The sequence below is a fragment of the Dasypus novemcinctus genome, chromosome 10, assembly GCF_030445035.2.
Source record: "Dasypus novemcinctus isolate mDasNov1 chromosome 10, mDasNov1.1.hap2, whole genome shotgun sequence".
NCBI lineage: Eukaryota > Metazoa > Chordata > Mammalia > Cingulata > Dasypodidae > Dasypus > Dasypus novemcinctus.
Genome location: NC_080682.1, coordinates 79,544,139 through 79,561,353, shown reverse-complemented (window position 1 = coordinate 79,561,353; position 17,215 = coordinate 79,544,139). Strand labels below are relative to the sequence as shown.

The following is a 17,215-nucleotide window of genomic DNA, read 5'->3' as shown; positions in this document are numbered from 1 at the left end:
GGAACCAAGTTCCTTTGCAGGCCATTAGGCCATTGACTTTGTAAAGGATTTTCTGGACACTGCAATGACAAATTATTATCCATACCTAGAAGGGTTGGGATATTGTCTATAACGTCTTGATCAATTAGATTAACTATAAAACTCCTATTCTCACCAGTTATTTTCAGGAACAGATACTGCAAGACTGCTCACTTCTCACATCGGCTTTTTTTAGTGGGATTAATTTTATCAGAGAACCCCTCAACAGTAGCCAAAAAATTAAGAGCGATAAGGAGTATAAGGAAATTTCTGAGGAACTAACTTTGTTTTCCCATTCAAATTCGGCCCACATCTGACGGAATTCAGCATCAGTGCAAGTTGCAGGCTGGATATAGTCCATAATGTCAATATGTATATCACTGAGGACCACACAATTTCTGTCACTTGCTGCTCCAGAGACATCATAAACTGTAATATACATATATAAAAAGATCCTTAATCACAAGGGGAAAATTTTAACTTAAAACGTTTTAATATTTTCAAATGATAATAACAGCAAATATTTATATAATGCTTAGTATGTGCTAGGCTCTATTTTAAGTGCATTACAAATATTACCTGTTATACTACCATCCATCCTATGTTTAGTATCAGCATTTTCCATCTTATAGATGTGGAAACTAAAGCACCATGAAGTTTGTTTAAAAAGAAACAATTAAATCGCTTAAGGTCATGCACCTGATAAGTGGTGGGGCTAGGATTCAAACCCAGGCACATTTTAAAAATTGTTTGTTTTTAAACAAATAATCCAATTCAGTGACCACTTATATAGTAATTATAGAGTGCTGGGCATTGCATGGGATATACAATTAGTACAGTATCCCCACAGATGCGCTTAACTAATAATTTTGAATAAATATTGCTAATCCATAGCACTTAATGATGCAAGATTATTTGCTAACATGACATTTCTTCCATAGTAGAAAAGATCCTTTATAATCTGACTGGAACCTACCTTTCCTTTCTCTAGCCTCTTCTACTGACATTCTTCCACCCTATATACTTTCAGAGAAAACTCAAGTTAGCAAGAGGAAGTTCCTTTAATTTTCAGCCCCATTATTTAAAAATAAGTCTCTCTCAATTGTCTCTCATGCCTTTCCCTTTCATGTTAGACAAGACCTGCCTCATCTTCTCTTCAAGGTTAACTACTTCCTGCCATCTGTGATCCCTACTTTGGTTCAGGACCCCACTCCACCAATCACCTCTTTCACGCTTAGGTCTTTAGACTGTCCCATTCACTACTGACATTCTTTCTTACTATAAACATTCTCAAGGCTCTCTCACCTTAAAAAAGTAAATCCTCTTTCATGCTTGCCTTCTCTTTGGCTACTGCCCTCTCTCATTCCTATCAAAGCCAAGATCCTAGAAAGAACAGTCTATACTCATTGTCTTTATTTCCTCATCTCCAATTTAGCTTTCAACTCACAAATGCTGCCTGAGATATGCCACAGGAAATGTTTGTTTGTTTGAAGGGATATGGGGACTTGAACATGGGACCTCATACATAGGAAAAGGTGCTCAACCACTGAGCTGCACCAACTCTCTCACAGGAAATATTTTAATATCACCAATCACTAAATCCAAGACTCCTCTTTTTCAGACCTCATGTTATTTGATCTTTTTGCAACTTTTAAGTGCTTCTTGAGCCTTTTTCTTCTCTAACCACTATTTAGATTCCTTTGTAGCTTCTTCCTCCTCCCACCAGCTTTAAATACAGCTGGTCTCTTGGATTTTGTTTTCAATCTTCCTTCATCTTAATCTCTATGTCCTCTCTGGGTGATTTCTTCCATTTCTATGGTTCATCTACATGCTGTAACATTTACCTCTAGTTTAGACCTCTTGTTCAAGTTTCAGACTTAAATCAAACTGTCCTTGGATATATTTTTAATACTCAACCTAGTCAGGATTTAACTTATTGGCCTCTCTCAACTTTGTTCTCGTCTATATTCTGTTTTGGTGATTGACAGAGACATCAACCTCATAAATCCACTCCAGAATTCTGAGGGTTCTCTAGATACCTCCTCTTCAATCAGTAATCATGTCATTGGCATTCATCTCCTTAATATCTATCTGTCCTATTCATCCCTTCTCTCTATCCCAACTACTACTGCATTAGTTCAAGCTCTCTGTCGCCTACCATTTGGCCTACTACAACAGTCTCCTGTTAATTTCCCTGCCTCTTTCAATCAATATTCTACAGTGCTGCCACAGAAATATTTAATAATATAACTCATTCACTTGTAATTCCTCAGTGGCTCCCCATTACACTCAGGATAAGGTCCAAATTCTTTAGCATGGCAAGTAAAATATAGTTCCTGCTCATCTTCCTAACTTTATTTTTTTCTTCCATTACCCTCCAGCTTACTCTAACTCTAGATCTATCACACTACATGCTTTTGTTATAGTTGCATCTTTGCTTATCTAGAGAACACTTACTGATCTTTCAAAACCTCACTGAATGGGGAGCAGATATAGCTCAAGTGGTTTAGCGCTTCCTTTCCATGTACAAAGTCCCGGGTTAGATCCCAGGTACCTCCTAAAAAAACAAATGAAAAAAACTAACTGTTACTGGGGAGCAGATACAGCTCAGTGGTTGAGCATCGTTTCTCACGTGCAAGGTCCTGGCTTCAATCTCCAATACCTCCCTAAAACAACAACAACAAAACACCTCACTGAAGCCTTAGCTCCTTACTGAAGCTGCCTCCCCATCCCTACCCTCTGAGAGAGTTGAACTAAATCCTTCATATGGATGGCCACTTTATTTATTATATGTTTCTTTCACAGTACGTATGGGGTGTATCTATTTTACATATCTGTTTTCTTCACCATGGTAGTGCCATCCCTACCACAGAAGTTGCTTAAAAAAATCCATAAGAGTGCCTCTGCACAAGCTAATCCCTAGGTCTGGAATGCCCTTATGTACCTTTCAATAGATACCTAAACAAAGTTTTAGACTGAGCTCAAATGTTATCCATTATCCTCCTCCTATATAGTCTTCTATCCTGTCAGAAATTTTTTTCTCTATGATCCTGAAGCACATAGTATATAAACTAACCCTTGTCACATTATAATATAATTATCTTTTTACTTATCTATCTCTTCCTTTTTAAATGAGAGTTTCTTGAAGAAAATGACACTCTTTGGTTCTATATATCCAGAACTTGGTACAATGCCTGGTACCATAGCGGGTATTCCATAAATGATGAATGAACGAATAGATTCAGCTCCTGAATACCACAAGCAATACCACACAGCTACTAATTACAAAAATTCTTTATAAGAATATTCAAATGTCAAATGCTATAAAACAACTCCTTACCTATATTACCAAAAATTATTCCATTTTCTGTTGATGCTACTTTGACATTAGCTTTAATATTTGCAAAATCATGAGGAGCAAGAGTCAAAGGAGATGGCTTTTCTACAAGTTTCAGATCCCCTGGGAGGGAAAAAAAAAGTTTGGACATGGTTAAAAGAAAACTTGTATTAAGCTCTCAAACCATAGAAACCTTAAATGTATGCAGAAAAGTAATAGTTTCTGGAAAAATAAGGAACAAGAACAAGAAAAGGATTATGATTCGAATATTATAAGGACAATAAAAAGAAATCATTTAATGACCTTATTATTCACATCCGTATATAAATTTTCTTTTAAAAGATAACAGATATCTCAGAATAATTCTATATGTAACTTATATGCATTTGGGGATACTTTGGGCATAAAATTTTATATCAATGTCCTAGACAAATTTCCCAGAGAAATATTTTTATATGTGCACCAAGAGACATGCACAAAAATTCATGAATAAGTTTTAGTATATTTTTTCAACAGAATTCTACACACACACACTTTATATCAAGGCATGAATACAAACTTCTCAAAAATGCTTAAATCAAAATATATGCTCCATTACAAGGAAAGATAAAACAATCTGCACAAAGACCTGTAAATTCTCAGAGACAGTTTTTTAAGTAGGCATCAAGTTATGCTGAGGAAGACAGGCAGAATTATGTTTTTCTTTGATATCTTGAAATCCCTTAAATTCTTGGCTAACTCATATGGAATTGTTAGGGGTACTGTACTGTTCCTATATACAATTTATATTTACTAACTTCAAAAGCAGATGTAGAAATGGACAGAGAGAATCTAATTCATGCAACTTTTTTTTTTCATTTGTTTGTTTTGTTTTTAGGAGGCACCGGTATTGAACCCGGGACCTCGTACATAGGAAGCAGGCACTCAATCACTTGAGCTATATCCACTCCCCCATGTGACTTTATAGTAAGAAGAAAAAAGACATCTCACGTTGCTAAATGTGATAATGAAGCATTACCTTGGCCATAGGAGGTATGTGTTAGGTATATGTATTATAATTATGTATGTATGTATTCATTGTATATATACATATAATTATGTACATATGTGTAATTATGTACATTAGTTGTATCTAGCACTGTACAAAGCCATTTAAAAAGTAAGTGAGCCACTAGGTAAATTTGTAATTTAAACAGCTCTTTTATCTATACCTAGAAAACTCACATTTGTGAGATTGCGTTTACTGAATAAATCTATGCCAAGAACATGAGAAAGTCAATATGACAGCAATTCAGAAAATAAGAGTTGAAGGGACTAAATGTAAATGTAAAACTAAGCATTGATTCAAAATGTCACAAACGGCTCAAGATAATTCTTACATGGAAACTTATTTTATTATTAACTTCCCATAAAAATAAATGGAATAGGTTTAGAAAATGCTATGCCAAGATTTAGTATTTGAGAATATTAAATCACTTAAGAAATACCTAAATCACATTGAAATACAGCATATTTTGGCATTTCCAAAAACTATAAATACTACAGAAAACCTGAGAAGTGTTTTTGAATTGTGTACTTTTCCTAATAATCTGTCATTAAGATCTATACTATGTCACAATATCTTTTTTTGTGGTAAATTTCCTCACCTAGAGTAGCTAACTCTAAAGTGCAGTTCTGTAAAGTATCACTGGTTTGGTTCACAACAAGTACATCCAGGACAATATCATATTGGTTGACATGAACATAAGCTTCTGCATATACAGGATCTGAGAAACCTGTCAACTGGGTGACCTGTCAAACAAAAATAAAGAGATAATCAAATGACTGAGACAATTTAACCACGAATATTTTGGCAAAGGACTAAGTCTGACAGGTAATGAACAGATGCTTAGATTAGACAAGACATTTTGAGAGATATATAATAAAATTGTTTTATAACACAGAAGTAGAATTTGAAACTGGGACATGAGAAACAACAGGTCCTATAGTTAAAAGAAAAAGTTCTTCAAACAACAGAGAATTAAAAACTCTAATTTAAAAGGTGATATCCAGGAATCTATTGGTGTTTAAGCTCAAAAGCTCAGGATTAGGATATTATTATATATGTCATTTTAAGCTCAGAATCTCAGCAGTAAAAAGATGCTAAACATGTTTAGCAAATATATTAAACATTACCCCAACTTAGGAACTGAATAGATCTGGATACATTTTCAGATAAATTCCTCTGTATCTAAACTCACTATTTGTTCTCCAAAATTCAATTCATGTGGTACTCCCTGCTAGCCAAACTCAGGAACCAAATAGGAAGAAATGCTTGTAATGTTATAGAAATAAAATTTTAAATGCTCCAAAAATAAAAATAAAAAACACTCGAAGTATAAAAGCACTAAAAATGCAATATTGTTGAGAGCATTTCCCAATTTTAAGGGAGATAAAAGTGTTTTAGCAGTTCCAATTCTGCTACTAAACTTATCTTGGAAAGCAAAATCAATTTGGGACTGCTTACCAATCTAACAGATAAAGGGACTAAACCGTGTCACTGCTTTTTACATTTTTATTTTGTAAAAGAGTAGAATCATTTTCCCAATAAAATCCTATTATGGAACTAGATATATTAAGAACATAAAAGTAGAGTTGCTCTGTTTAAAGTAGGAAGTGAGATCACGATGTGGGCGAAGAGGCCAGAACTCTGCATGTTGAGCTTCCCTTTAAAAACCTAAAATTAATGCCTAAAAATTTCCCCAGATTATAAAGTCATATAACAGATTTACAGCACTATCATAAAGTACTTTATCAGCTTCTGGGTTTCTACTGATAGTTAATGAATGCATCAATCATAGTGACTTGACAAATACTCATGCTGTGTTAACTATTTTCTTTTATAAAACAAGTAGAGCCAGCAACTTCCTGGTTACTACTTTCCTTAAGTAACCAATTTAAATAACCGACCAGTGACATGAAAATGGCAAAAATGATTTCTTTTAGGTTGTATATATGTTACCAGAATAGAAAAGGACAATACAAAGAGTGAACCGTAATGCAAACTATGGACTATAGTTGGTGATATAATTAAAATAATGTTTCATCAACTTAACAGGTATAATTTTAAAATGTTAATGAGAAAAACTATATGTGTGTGTGTACAAGGGTGATATATGGAAACTCTGTACTTTCTGCATGATTTTTCTGTAAAGCTACAACTACTCCAATAAAAAAAGAAAAAAAAAAATGTCAACCTACCAATGTATTTAACATTTTGTTACCTTGTTAAGTTTAGATGCTAGGGGATCTGCTGCCTCTTTCCTCTGTGTGTTACCCATAGCTGCCAGCAAACTAAGCTGAAATTGATCTTCCTTGCAGTTCATTTCATTCTTAGCAGTTAGTTGCATGAAGGAAATGGGGTCATCAGGCTGTACTGTCACATTCCTTTTTTCAGATTCTTTCTGTGTTGAGAAAATAATACATGTCTTTTCAACATGGAAAGAAAGGTATAAGGACAGCCCTCATATATGAGGACTGAAAAAGCAACAACATTTTAAAAACACAAAGCATTTTTATGGCCTTATCCTATGCAATTTACCTTCTGGGATAATTTCTCTTCTTCGAGTTTAGCAGATAACATGTGAGAAAGGGACTGTCTGCATTCCTTATTGAAAATATCATTCATTAAAGGTGAACATTCAGACAAGACCTTGAGACACAGGGAAATTCGATCCACATCATCATCTGTAATTGGCTTCTTAGGAAGAGAAGATTTGCCCAAATGGAGAATAGTGGCCATGAGTAACATAGCCTCAGCAACAAAAGACTAGAAAAAGTAGAGAAACAGGTTATTTATTGCATCAATGTTCTTCAACTACAATAATGTCACTTTATTATATAACTCACAGTCCAAAAAAATAAACTTAATTTTTCATTTCACCGAAATAAGATTTCAAACCCTTTAGATTTTATCTCCATAATATCTTTTGACTTTCCTATCTATTCTAACTGCCACTCTAGACAGATCTTCATTCATCTTCAAATGAAATACAGCAATGGCTTTTTTGGTCTTATTTTTATTTTTTAGCAATGGCTTTTTAATTGTTTTCCCTTACTTCTGTCTCTCTCTCCAATCTCCTCACACGCTGATGCTCTCTTTTTAAATTCCAACTACAGAAAAATTAAAAGAATTTAATTTACCAAGTGTTAATGTTTGCTATAGTTGTCTTTCCACCTTAAAAAAACTGTGTTGAAGTATATCATTCATATATGAACGTACATAAACAGCGTGTATATAATAAAAGTTGTGAATTTACAAAACATGTATATCATCATACAGGGTTCCCATATATCACCCCAATCCCAAGACCCTGCATTGTTATGAAATTTTTGTTACAAATTATGACAGAGTATTGTCACAATATTATTAACTATAGCCCATATCTTACATTTCATGAATTCCCCCCCAACATACCCGATTATTAACACTCTCTATTAGTGTTACATATTAGTTATCGTTCATAAAGAATGTTCTCATATTCTGTTAACCACAGTCCATCTTCCACCTCAGGATTCACTGTTATATAGTCCCATGCCTTATACAGTCCATTCAATGTGTACATTCTGGCTCTCATTTTCATTACAGAGTTGTGCTGTCATTACTTCAATTTTAGAATGTTTTCATTATTCCAAAAGGAAAAATTCCATACCCCCTATACCCCACATATTGCTGTCCCTTAGAATTGAGTAATAGCTTCCTATTGCTGCAAAAATATTGCAATACTGTTAAATATCATCTATAAATTACTTCAGTTGTAATTTTCCCATGTATCTCCATATTCTCAACACTTTGTAAAAGAGTATTTTTATATTTATACTATTAACCAGTCTTCATGCACCACAGAAATCACTGCTGTATAGTATCTAGATTATTGTCTTCTTATCAACTGACATTTATATCACAGACCACCTCTTCCAGGCACAATCACATTTACAAACCAACAATATTAGTTATAATTACTACAATGTGTGACCATCAACTCTATTCATTACCACACTTTTATAATAAACCTTATTAAAAATTCTACATACATTAAGGATCAGCTCCCATTCTCAACCCACATTCTTTTTTTTTTTTTTTTTTAATTTATTTAATTCCCCTCCCCTCCCCCGGTTGTTTGTTTTCTGTGTCTTTTCGCTGCGTCTGTGTCTTTTCGCTGCGTCTTGTTTCTTTGTCCACTTCTGTTGTCGTCAGCGGCACGGGAAGTGTGGGCGGCGCCATTCCTCGGCAGGCTGCTCCCTCCTTCGCGCTGGGCGGCTCTCCTTATGGGTGCACTCCTTGCGCGTGGGGCTCCCCTACGCGGGGGACACCCCTGTGTGGCAAGGCACTCCTTGCGCGCATCAGCACTGCGCATGGGCCAGCTCCACTCGGGTCAAGGCGGCCCAGGGTTTGAACCGCAGACCTCCCATGTGGTAGACGGACGCCCTAACCACTAGGCCAAAGTCCGTTTCCCATCAACCCACATTCTATAAGTAATCTATACTCTAGAGTTTACCCCTATTAGCTTACTCATCATATTTAATTCATATTTCTGAGACTACACAATATTTGTCCTTTTGTGTCTGTCTTATTTCACTCAACATAATGTCCTCAAGGTTCATCCATGTTACCACATGCATCCCAATTTCATTTCGTCTTTCAGCTGAATAGTATTCCATTTTATGTATATACATTTTGTTTATCCATTCATCAGCTGATAAAACACTTGGGTTGTTTCCTATTTTAGCAATTGTGAATAATGCTAAGAACAGCAGTGTACAAATGTCAGTTCGCATCCTTTGTTTCAGTTTTTCTGAATATATTCCTAATAATGGGGTTGCTGGGTCATACAGCAGTTGTATATTCAGTTTCTTGGGGGTACTGCCAAATTGTCTTCCATAGAGGCTGCACCATTCAGCATTCCCACAAACACTGAAGAAGTGTTCCTATTTCTCCACTTCCTCTCCAGCACTTGTAGTTTTCTGGATTTTTGTTTTCAAATAATTGCCATTCTTTAAGATGTGAAATGGTATATCACTGTAATTTTGATCTGCCTCTCCCTACCTAGTGATTCTTTCATGTGCTTTTTGGCCATTTTTATTTCCTCTTTGGAAAAAAACGTCTACTCAAGCCTTTCACCCATTTTTTTAATTAAGTTTTTTATTGTTAGTTGTATGATCTCTTTTTATAACATGGATATCAAAACCTTATCAGATATGTGATTGCCAAATATTTTCTCCCATTAAGTTCCCTTTAACTTTTCTGACAAAGTCTTTTGAAGAATAAAAGTGTTTAACATTGAGGAAGACCCATTTATCTATTTTGTTCTTGCTGTTTGTGCTTTGGGTGAAGGTTTAAGAAACTACCTCCTACCACAAGATCTTGAAAATGTTTTCCTACATTTTGTTCCAGGAGTTTTATGATTGTTGCTTTCATATTTAGGTCCTTGATTTATTTTGAGCTAATTCTGTATAAGGTGTGAGATAAGGGTAATCCTTCTTTCTTTTGGATATGGATATCCAGTTCTCTCAGCACCATTTGTTGAATAGACTGCTCTGGCCCAGCTGGGTGGGCTTGATGGCCTTGTCAAAAATCACTTGACCATAGATGTAAGGGTCTATTTCTGAGTACTCGATTTGGCTCCACTGGTCAATATGTCTATCTTTATGCCAATACCATGCTGTTTTTGTTTTTTTTTTTTTTACCATTATAGCTAAATAATATGCTTTAAAAAGTCATGAAGTGAGAGTCCTCCAACTTCGTTTTTCTTTTTAAAGACATTTTTGGTTATTTGGGGCCCTTTACCCATCCAAATAAATTTGATAAGTGGCTTTTCTAATTCTGAAAAAAAAAAAAGGCTGTTAGAATTTTTACTGGGACTTTTGAATCTGTTTAAGTAAAATTGACATCTTAACATTTAGTCTTCCAATCCATGAACAGAGAGAATGTCCTTCCATTTACTTAGGCCTTCATAGGTCTCCTTTTGTTTCTTTTAGCAATTTGTAATTTTCTGAATACAGGTCCTTTATGTCCTTGGTTAAATTTATTCCAAAATATTTGATTCTTTTATAGTCACTATTATAAATGGAATTTTTTTCAACTTCCTCTTCAGATTGCTCATTAATAATGTATAGAAACACTACTGATTTTTACATACTAACCCTGCATCCTGCTACTTTACTGAACTTGTCTATTAGTTCTAGTAGCTTTTTTATGATTTTTCAGGATTTTCTAGGTATAGGATCATATCATCAGCAAATAGTCAAAGTTTTACTTCTTCCTTTCTTATTTTGGTGCCTTTTATTTTTCTTGTCTAACTGCTCTAGCTAGAACTTCTAGCACAATAATGAATAACAGAAGCGACAGTGGGCATCCTTGTTTGTTCCTGATTTCACTGGGAAAACTCAGTCTTTGTCATTATTTCCTCAAATATTCTTTCTTCTGACTGTCCGTTCTCTTTTCCAAATGGGACACCTACGTTGCATATGTTTGTGCGCTTCATGTTGTCATTCAATTCCTTGAGACCCTGTTCCATTTTCCCCCCTTTCTCTTTTCTGTCTCTTCTCCTGTCTTTTCAAGTTTAGATGTTTTGTCCTAGATTTCACTTATTCGTTCTGCCATTTTCAAATCTGCTGCTATCAGCCTCTAATATATTTTTAATCTTATCTATTGTGTCTTTCATTTCCATATGCTATTTTTTAACAAGAAAATGATATAAGTTTAAAAATAACAAAGTACAAAAAATAAAAAAAATTGAATATAAAGTTTTTAGATATTGTCTTTCATCACTGTAAGATCTGTTGTCTTGAATGTACAGTAACAATTTCTTCCACACATTCCCCCAGTATCTTATTTTGTCCATTTTTTTTGTATTTAGTTTTTTGTGTGTTTTTTTGTCTTTATTTTTTTAAAGTTACATTAAAAAAATATGAGGTCCTCATATACCCCCCACCCTCACCCCACTCCTCCACCCATAACAACCACCTCCTCCATCATCATGAGACATTCATTGCATTTGGTGAATACATCTCTGAGCACCACTGCACTTCATGGTCAATGGTCCACACCATAGCCCACACTCTCCCACAGTCCACCCAGTGGGCCATGGGAGGACATACAATGTCTGATAACTGTCCCTGCAGCATTACCCAGGACAACTCCAACCCCTGAAAATGCCCCAACATACATCTCTTCCTCCCACTTTACTTTTCTTTTTAGGCTTTCAAATTGTTCTTTATGCTCACCCAGTGTCTTCTTAATATCTGTTATCCCTTTAGCCATATTCTCCTTCAACTTCTTGAACTGATTTAGGAGATTTTTGTGAACGTTACTAATCAGTTGTTTTAAAACCTGTGTCTTGTCAGGATTTTTCATTTGTTCCTTTGGCTGGGCCATCTCTTCCTGTGTCTTACTATGTCTTTTAATTTTTTGCTGATGTCTAGGTATCTGAATATGTTAGTGAATTACTCTGATGGTCAATTCCTCTCTTTTGCCTAGTGGTTTTGTTTCACAGCTCTTCTTTGATTTGTGGTTCACCTTATTCTAAGTCTTTAAAATTATCTAGTTTAAGTTATCAAAATAGGGCCAAGGACCCACTAATGGGGCACAGATTACATCCAAGGAGCCTGGGATGTGTGAGACTCCAAAAAGTACTGTTTTTTTTTCTTCCTAAAGTTTCCCAGACTGCCAGCAGATGGTGCTTTTTGGGAAATCTTTACAGAGGTGTATCTGAACCTCCACTTGCCTGGTGATTCTGGAGGCCAGGGCCAAGATTCAAAACAGGCTCTGCTTGCCAAACTTACTGAAGAGGAACCACTCTCCCCTGCATCCTCCTCCTTCTCAGAGAGGAAGATGTCTGCTCTCCTACCAGTTGGTTGCAGTGAACTACAGGTTTTATCCAGTTCACCTTGAGGGTGAGGGATGGATGCCATTCCTGGCTATGGGGCCTAGAAATTCATGGTTTTCATTTCAGTTTTATCTCTCTGTCCCTCACCCTCCTGGAGGATGCACTGAACTCTCCTGGTCTTCAGATACCCAAAGCAGCTCCCTTGACATCTTTTTGTCCATCCTCTGTAGTTTTTATAAGAGAGATGAGCCCTGCCTATCTACCTATTGCCCTGCCATATTGTTTTCTCATTCTACTATATATGTATACTTATTTTTTGGCTGACCATTAAGTAAGAAAGATTCTTCATCTCATAATTACTTCAGCATATCTATCCTAAGAATAAAGAAAGCTTCTTATAGAATATCATTATCTCACCTGAGAAATTTAACACTTCCAAAATTTATCTATTATAATATACAGTATGAATTAAATATTTCTCCTTATCTCAAAAATGTTTTTATTATTGTCTGTTTTTAATCTAGGATCAGTTTCATGCATTTTATTTGGCTGGTATTTTCTTTAGTCTCTTTTAATCTAGTCCAGTTCTTCTGTGTTTTTATTTGTCTTACGGCACTTAATGTTCTAAAGAGCTAGGACCAGTTGTTTTACTGACTATCTCCACTTGTAGCTACAGTACCATAGAGGCGATGCGTTCTAATCCTTATTGTATTGCAACAGCATACATGTAGTGTCAGGTTGTCCCAATACAGGTGATGCTAATTTTGATCACCTGCTGCTGCTATCTTAATCTTTATACTATACCTATCAATTCACTGTCTCCACAAATACCTTCAGTGACTTCCCACAGCTCTCATGTTAATCCATATTCCTTAGGAGGCTATTCAATGTCTTCCAAGAGTGAATTATAACTTTTTTTTTAAAAAAACAACATTTTTACTGAGCTGTATTCACATACCAGTCTATCCAAAATGTACAATCAATGGCTTTTAATAAAATCACAGTGTTGTACATTCATCACCACAAAAATTTTTAATTTTATTACTCCAAAAAGAAAAACTCTACACCCTTTAGCAGGCACCTCAATTCCTCTATTCTTCCTTAGCCCTAGATAACCAGTAACTGACTTTCATCTCTATAAATTGATTTATATTTACATTTTAAATAAATGGAATTATACAATATTTAATACTTTGTGTCTGGTTTCTTTCAGTTAGCTTAATGTTTGTCTTTTGCCTGCTATTAACAACTTGTAACATTAACCTACATTTGATCAGTTTCAAACAAAAAGTCTTATATATGCAATATTACCCATATTCATATTTCACATGAGTTTTTACCAAGCTATACAGTCCCACATTAAATTTTTTAGATTTCCTTCTAGAAATATACATGACTTTAGACTTTCCTTTCAACTACTGTCATATCTATAGAATAGCACTGCTAGTTACAAAACACCATGCTGTGCTTTCACCTTTTCTGTTCATTTCCAAAGATTAACAAACAACCTTTTTATCAATTCTGTACAAGTTAACCCTCAGCTTTTCATTCTCTAACTTCATTCTATTTTTTTTTTTTAAAGATTTATTTATTTAATTCTGCCCCCCTCCCCTGGTTGTCTGTTCTCTGTGTCTATTTGCTGCGTCTTGTTTCTTTGTCCACTTCTGTTGTCGTCAGCGGCACGGGAAGTGTGGGCAGCGCCATTCCTGGGCAGGCTGCACTTTCTTTCACGCTGGGCGGCTCTCCTTATGGGGCGCACTCCTTGCGCGTGGGGCTCCCCTACGCGGGGGACACCCTGCGTGGCGCGGCACTCCTTGCGCGCACCAGCACTGCGCATGGGCCAGCTCCACACAGGTCAAGGAGGCCCAGGGTTTGAACTGCGGACCTCCCATGTGGTAGACGGACGCCCTAACCACTGGGCCAAGTCCGTTTCCCTCATTCTATTTTCTGATGAACCATATTCTAGTTAGTAACTCCATGAGTTTACACAATATGTTTACTTCATAATAGTGCAATCATAGAGTATTTTTCCCTTTGTCTCTGGCTTGCTTCACTCAATATAATGTCCTCTAGGTTCATCCTTGTTGTCATATGCTTGATGACTTCATTTCTTCTTACAAATGCATAATATTCCATCATGTATATATACCAAAGTTTGTTTATCCATTCACTGGTTGGTGGACACCTGGGTTTTTCCATCCTTTGCCAATTGTAAATAATGCTGCTATGAACATTGGTGTGCAGTTGTTGGTTCACGTCACTGCTCTCAGTACTTCTGGGTATGTACCCAGTAGTAGTACTGCAGGGTCATGTGACAAATCTACAGTCAACTTCTTTAGGAACTACCAAACAGTCCTCCACAGTGGCTGTACTTTTCTACATTCCCACCAATAGTGAGTAAGTGTTCCAATCTCTCCACAACCTCTCCAAACACTATAGGGTTTTTTTGTTTTGTTTTGTTTTGTTTTTGGCTTTTAATAGTGGCCATTCTAATAGTCATGAAATGATATTTCCTTGTAGCTTTGATTTGCATTTCCCTAATCACTAGAGGTGCTGAACATGTATTTTCATGTGTTTATTCACCATTTGTATTTCTTTTTTGGATAAATGTCTATTCATGTCTTTTGCCCATTTTTAAAATCAGATTGTTTGCCTTTTTATTGTTGAGTTGTAGCATCTTATATGCTATCGGATATGTGATTTCCAAATATTTTCTCCCATTTAGCCGGCTGCCTTTTTATCCTTTTGACAAAGTACTTTGAGATGCAAAAGTCTTTAATTTTGAGGAGGCCCCATTTATCTACCTTTTCTTTTGCTGTTCATGCTTTGGGTGTAAGATCCAAGGAAACACCACCTATCACAAGATCTGTAAGATGTTTCCCAACATTTTCTTCTAGGAGTCTTACGGTCCTAGCTTTTATAGTCGGGTTTTGGTCCACTTTGAGTTGATTCTTGTATAGGGAGTGAAATAGGGGTTCTCCTTTATCCTTTTGGTTATGGATATCCAGTTTCCAAAGCACCATGTGTTCAAGAGACTATTTTGTCCCCCTTTACACAGACTTGGTAGGTTTGTCAAAAAACAGTTGGTGGGAAGTAGACATGGCTCAACTGATAGAGCATCCGTCTACCATATGGAGGGTCCAGGGTTCAATCCCCAGGGTCTTCTGACCCATGTGGTAAGCTGGCCCATGTGCAGTGCTGCCGTGTGCAAGGAGCGCTGTGCCATGCAGGGGCGCCCCCGTGTAGGGGAACCCCACACACAAGGAGTGTGCAGCGAAAGAAGAGCCACCCCATGTGAAAAAAGTGCAGCCCACCCAGGAGTGGTGCCACATACACAGAGAGCTGACATAGCAAGATGATGCAACAAAAAAGAGACGCAGTTTTCCGGTACCGCCTGACAACGGAAGCAAATGCAGAAGAACTCATAGTGAATGGACAGAGAGCAGACAACAGGGGGAAGGGGAGAGAAATAAATAAAATAAATCTTAAAAAAACACAAAAAACAAAAACAGTTGGCTGTAGAGGTGAGGGTTTATTTCTTGACTCTAAATTCTATTCCACTGATCAATGTGTCTACCTTTATGACAATATCATGCTGTTTTAACCACTGTAGCTTTGCACTATGTTTCAAGGTCAGGCAGAAAGTCCTCCCGCACCAGTCTTTTTTTAGAATACGTTTGGCTATTCAGGTATACTTTTACATCCAAAAAATTTTGTTAATTTGCCTTTTCTATTTCTATAGAGGAGGCTTTTGGAATTTTGATTGGTATTGCTTTGAATTTACAAATCAGCTTAGGTAGGACTGACATCTTCACGATATTTAGTCTTCTAATCCACGAATACAGAATGTCTTTCCATTTGTTTAGGCTTTCTTTGATTTTCTTTAGCATTGTTTAGTAGTTTGCTGAAATCAGGTCTGTACTTCTTTGGTGTATTAGTCAGCCAAAGGGATGCTGACTTAAAGTACCAGAACTCTGTTAGCTTTTATAGAGGGTATTTATTTGGGGTAGAAGTTTAACAATCACAAAGCCTACAGAGTCCAAGTCAATGTACCATAAGCAGTACTTTCTTACCCAAAGTCATTGGCCATGTATTATAGCAGGATGGTGTGTGATGTCTGTGAGGGTTCAGCCTTCCTTCCTCTTAAGGCTTCGTGGTCCCAGCTTCTTCTGATCTCAGCTGTAGGGTGGCATAATGCTCCTCTCTCCCTGGGGCTCATTTCTTTCTGGACTCAGCAGATCTGGTCTCTTCACAAGGTCAGCTGTAGACTATCAGGCTCATTTCTCTTCCCAGGACGTCTGCCATGTCTGATAAGCTGTCTCTTTTCCTCTGTGTTCTTTGTGTGTCTATTTCCATGTGAGTGTCTGTTTTATCAGCTCAAGAGGGCTGGGACTCAATGCTGAGTCTCACTCTAATGACATGGTTGAGTCAAAGCCCTAATCTTAACATAATTTAATCAGATGCCTCAGCTGAATCTGCACAATCAAAAGGTATCAAGCCCAGAGAAATAAACCAGTTTAGAAACATAGTATCTCTTTTGGAATTCATAAATAACATCAAACAACCACATTTGGTTAAATTGATTCTTAAGAATTTGAATCTTTTTGTTGGAATTTTTCCCGATTTCCTCCTCAGATTGCTCATGTCTAGTATACAGAAACATTACTGATTTCTGTATGCTGATTTTTTATCCTGACACTTTGCTGACCTTGTTTATTAGCTCAAGTAGCTCTGTTTAGACTTTACAGAATTTTCTAAATATAGGATGTTCATCTGAGAATTTTACTTCCTCTTTTCCTATTTGGATACCTTTTTTTTTCCTTGTCTAGTTGGTCTAGCTAGAACTTGTAGCACAATATTGAATTACAGTGGTGATGGTGGGCATCCTTGGCTTGTTCCTGATCTGAAAGGGAAAGCTTTCAAACTCTCCTCATTGAGTATGATGTTGGCTATGGATTTTTCATATATGCCCTTTATCATACTTAGTAATTTT

The 17,215-nt window shown here is 36.3% G+C and overlaps 1 protein-coding gene across 1 annotated transcript in view; it reads right to left on the bottom strand.

Annotated features, from left to right (window-relative positions):
- Window positions 1-17,215, bottom strand: part of COPB1 (COPI coat complex subunit beta 1) — a 55,586-nt gene that overhangs the window by 5,509 nt on the left and 32,862 nt on the right. Inside the window, exons 15-19 of the mRNA XM_058305707.2 lie at window positions 6,936-7,163; window positions 6,619-6,798; window positions 5,002-5,146; window positions 3,359-3,478; window positions 302-447 (exon numbers count right to left, since the gene is read on the bottom strand). Coding sequence (XP_058161690.1) covers window positions 302-447; window positions 3,359-3,478; window positions 5,002-5,146; window positions 6,619-6,798; window positions 6,936-7,163 — 819 coding nt within the window. The remainder of the gene's footprint in view (window positions 1-301; window positions 448-3,358; window positions 3,479-5,001; window positions 5,147-6,618; window positions 6,799-6,935; window positions 7,164-17,215) is intronic.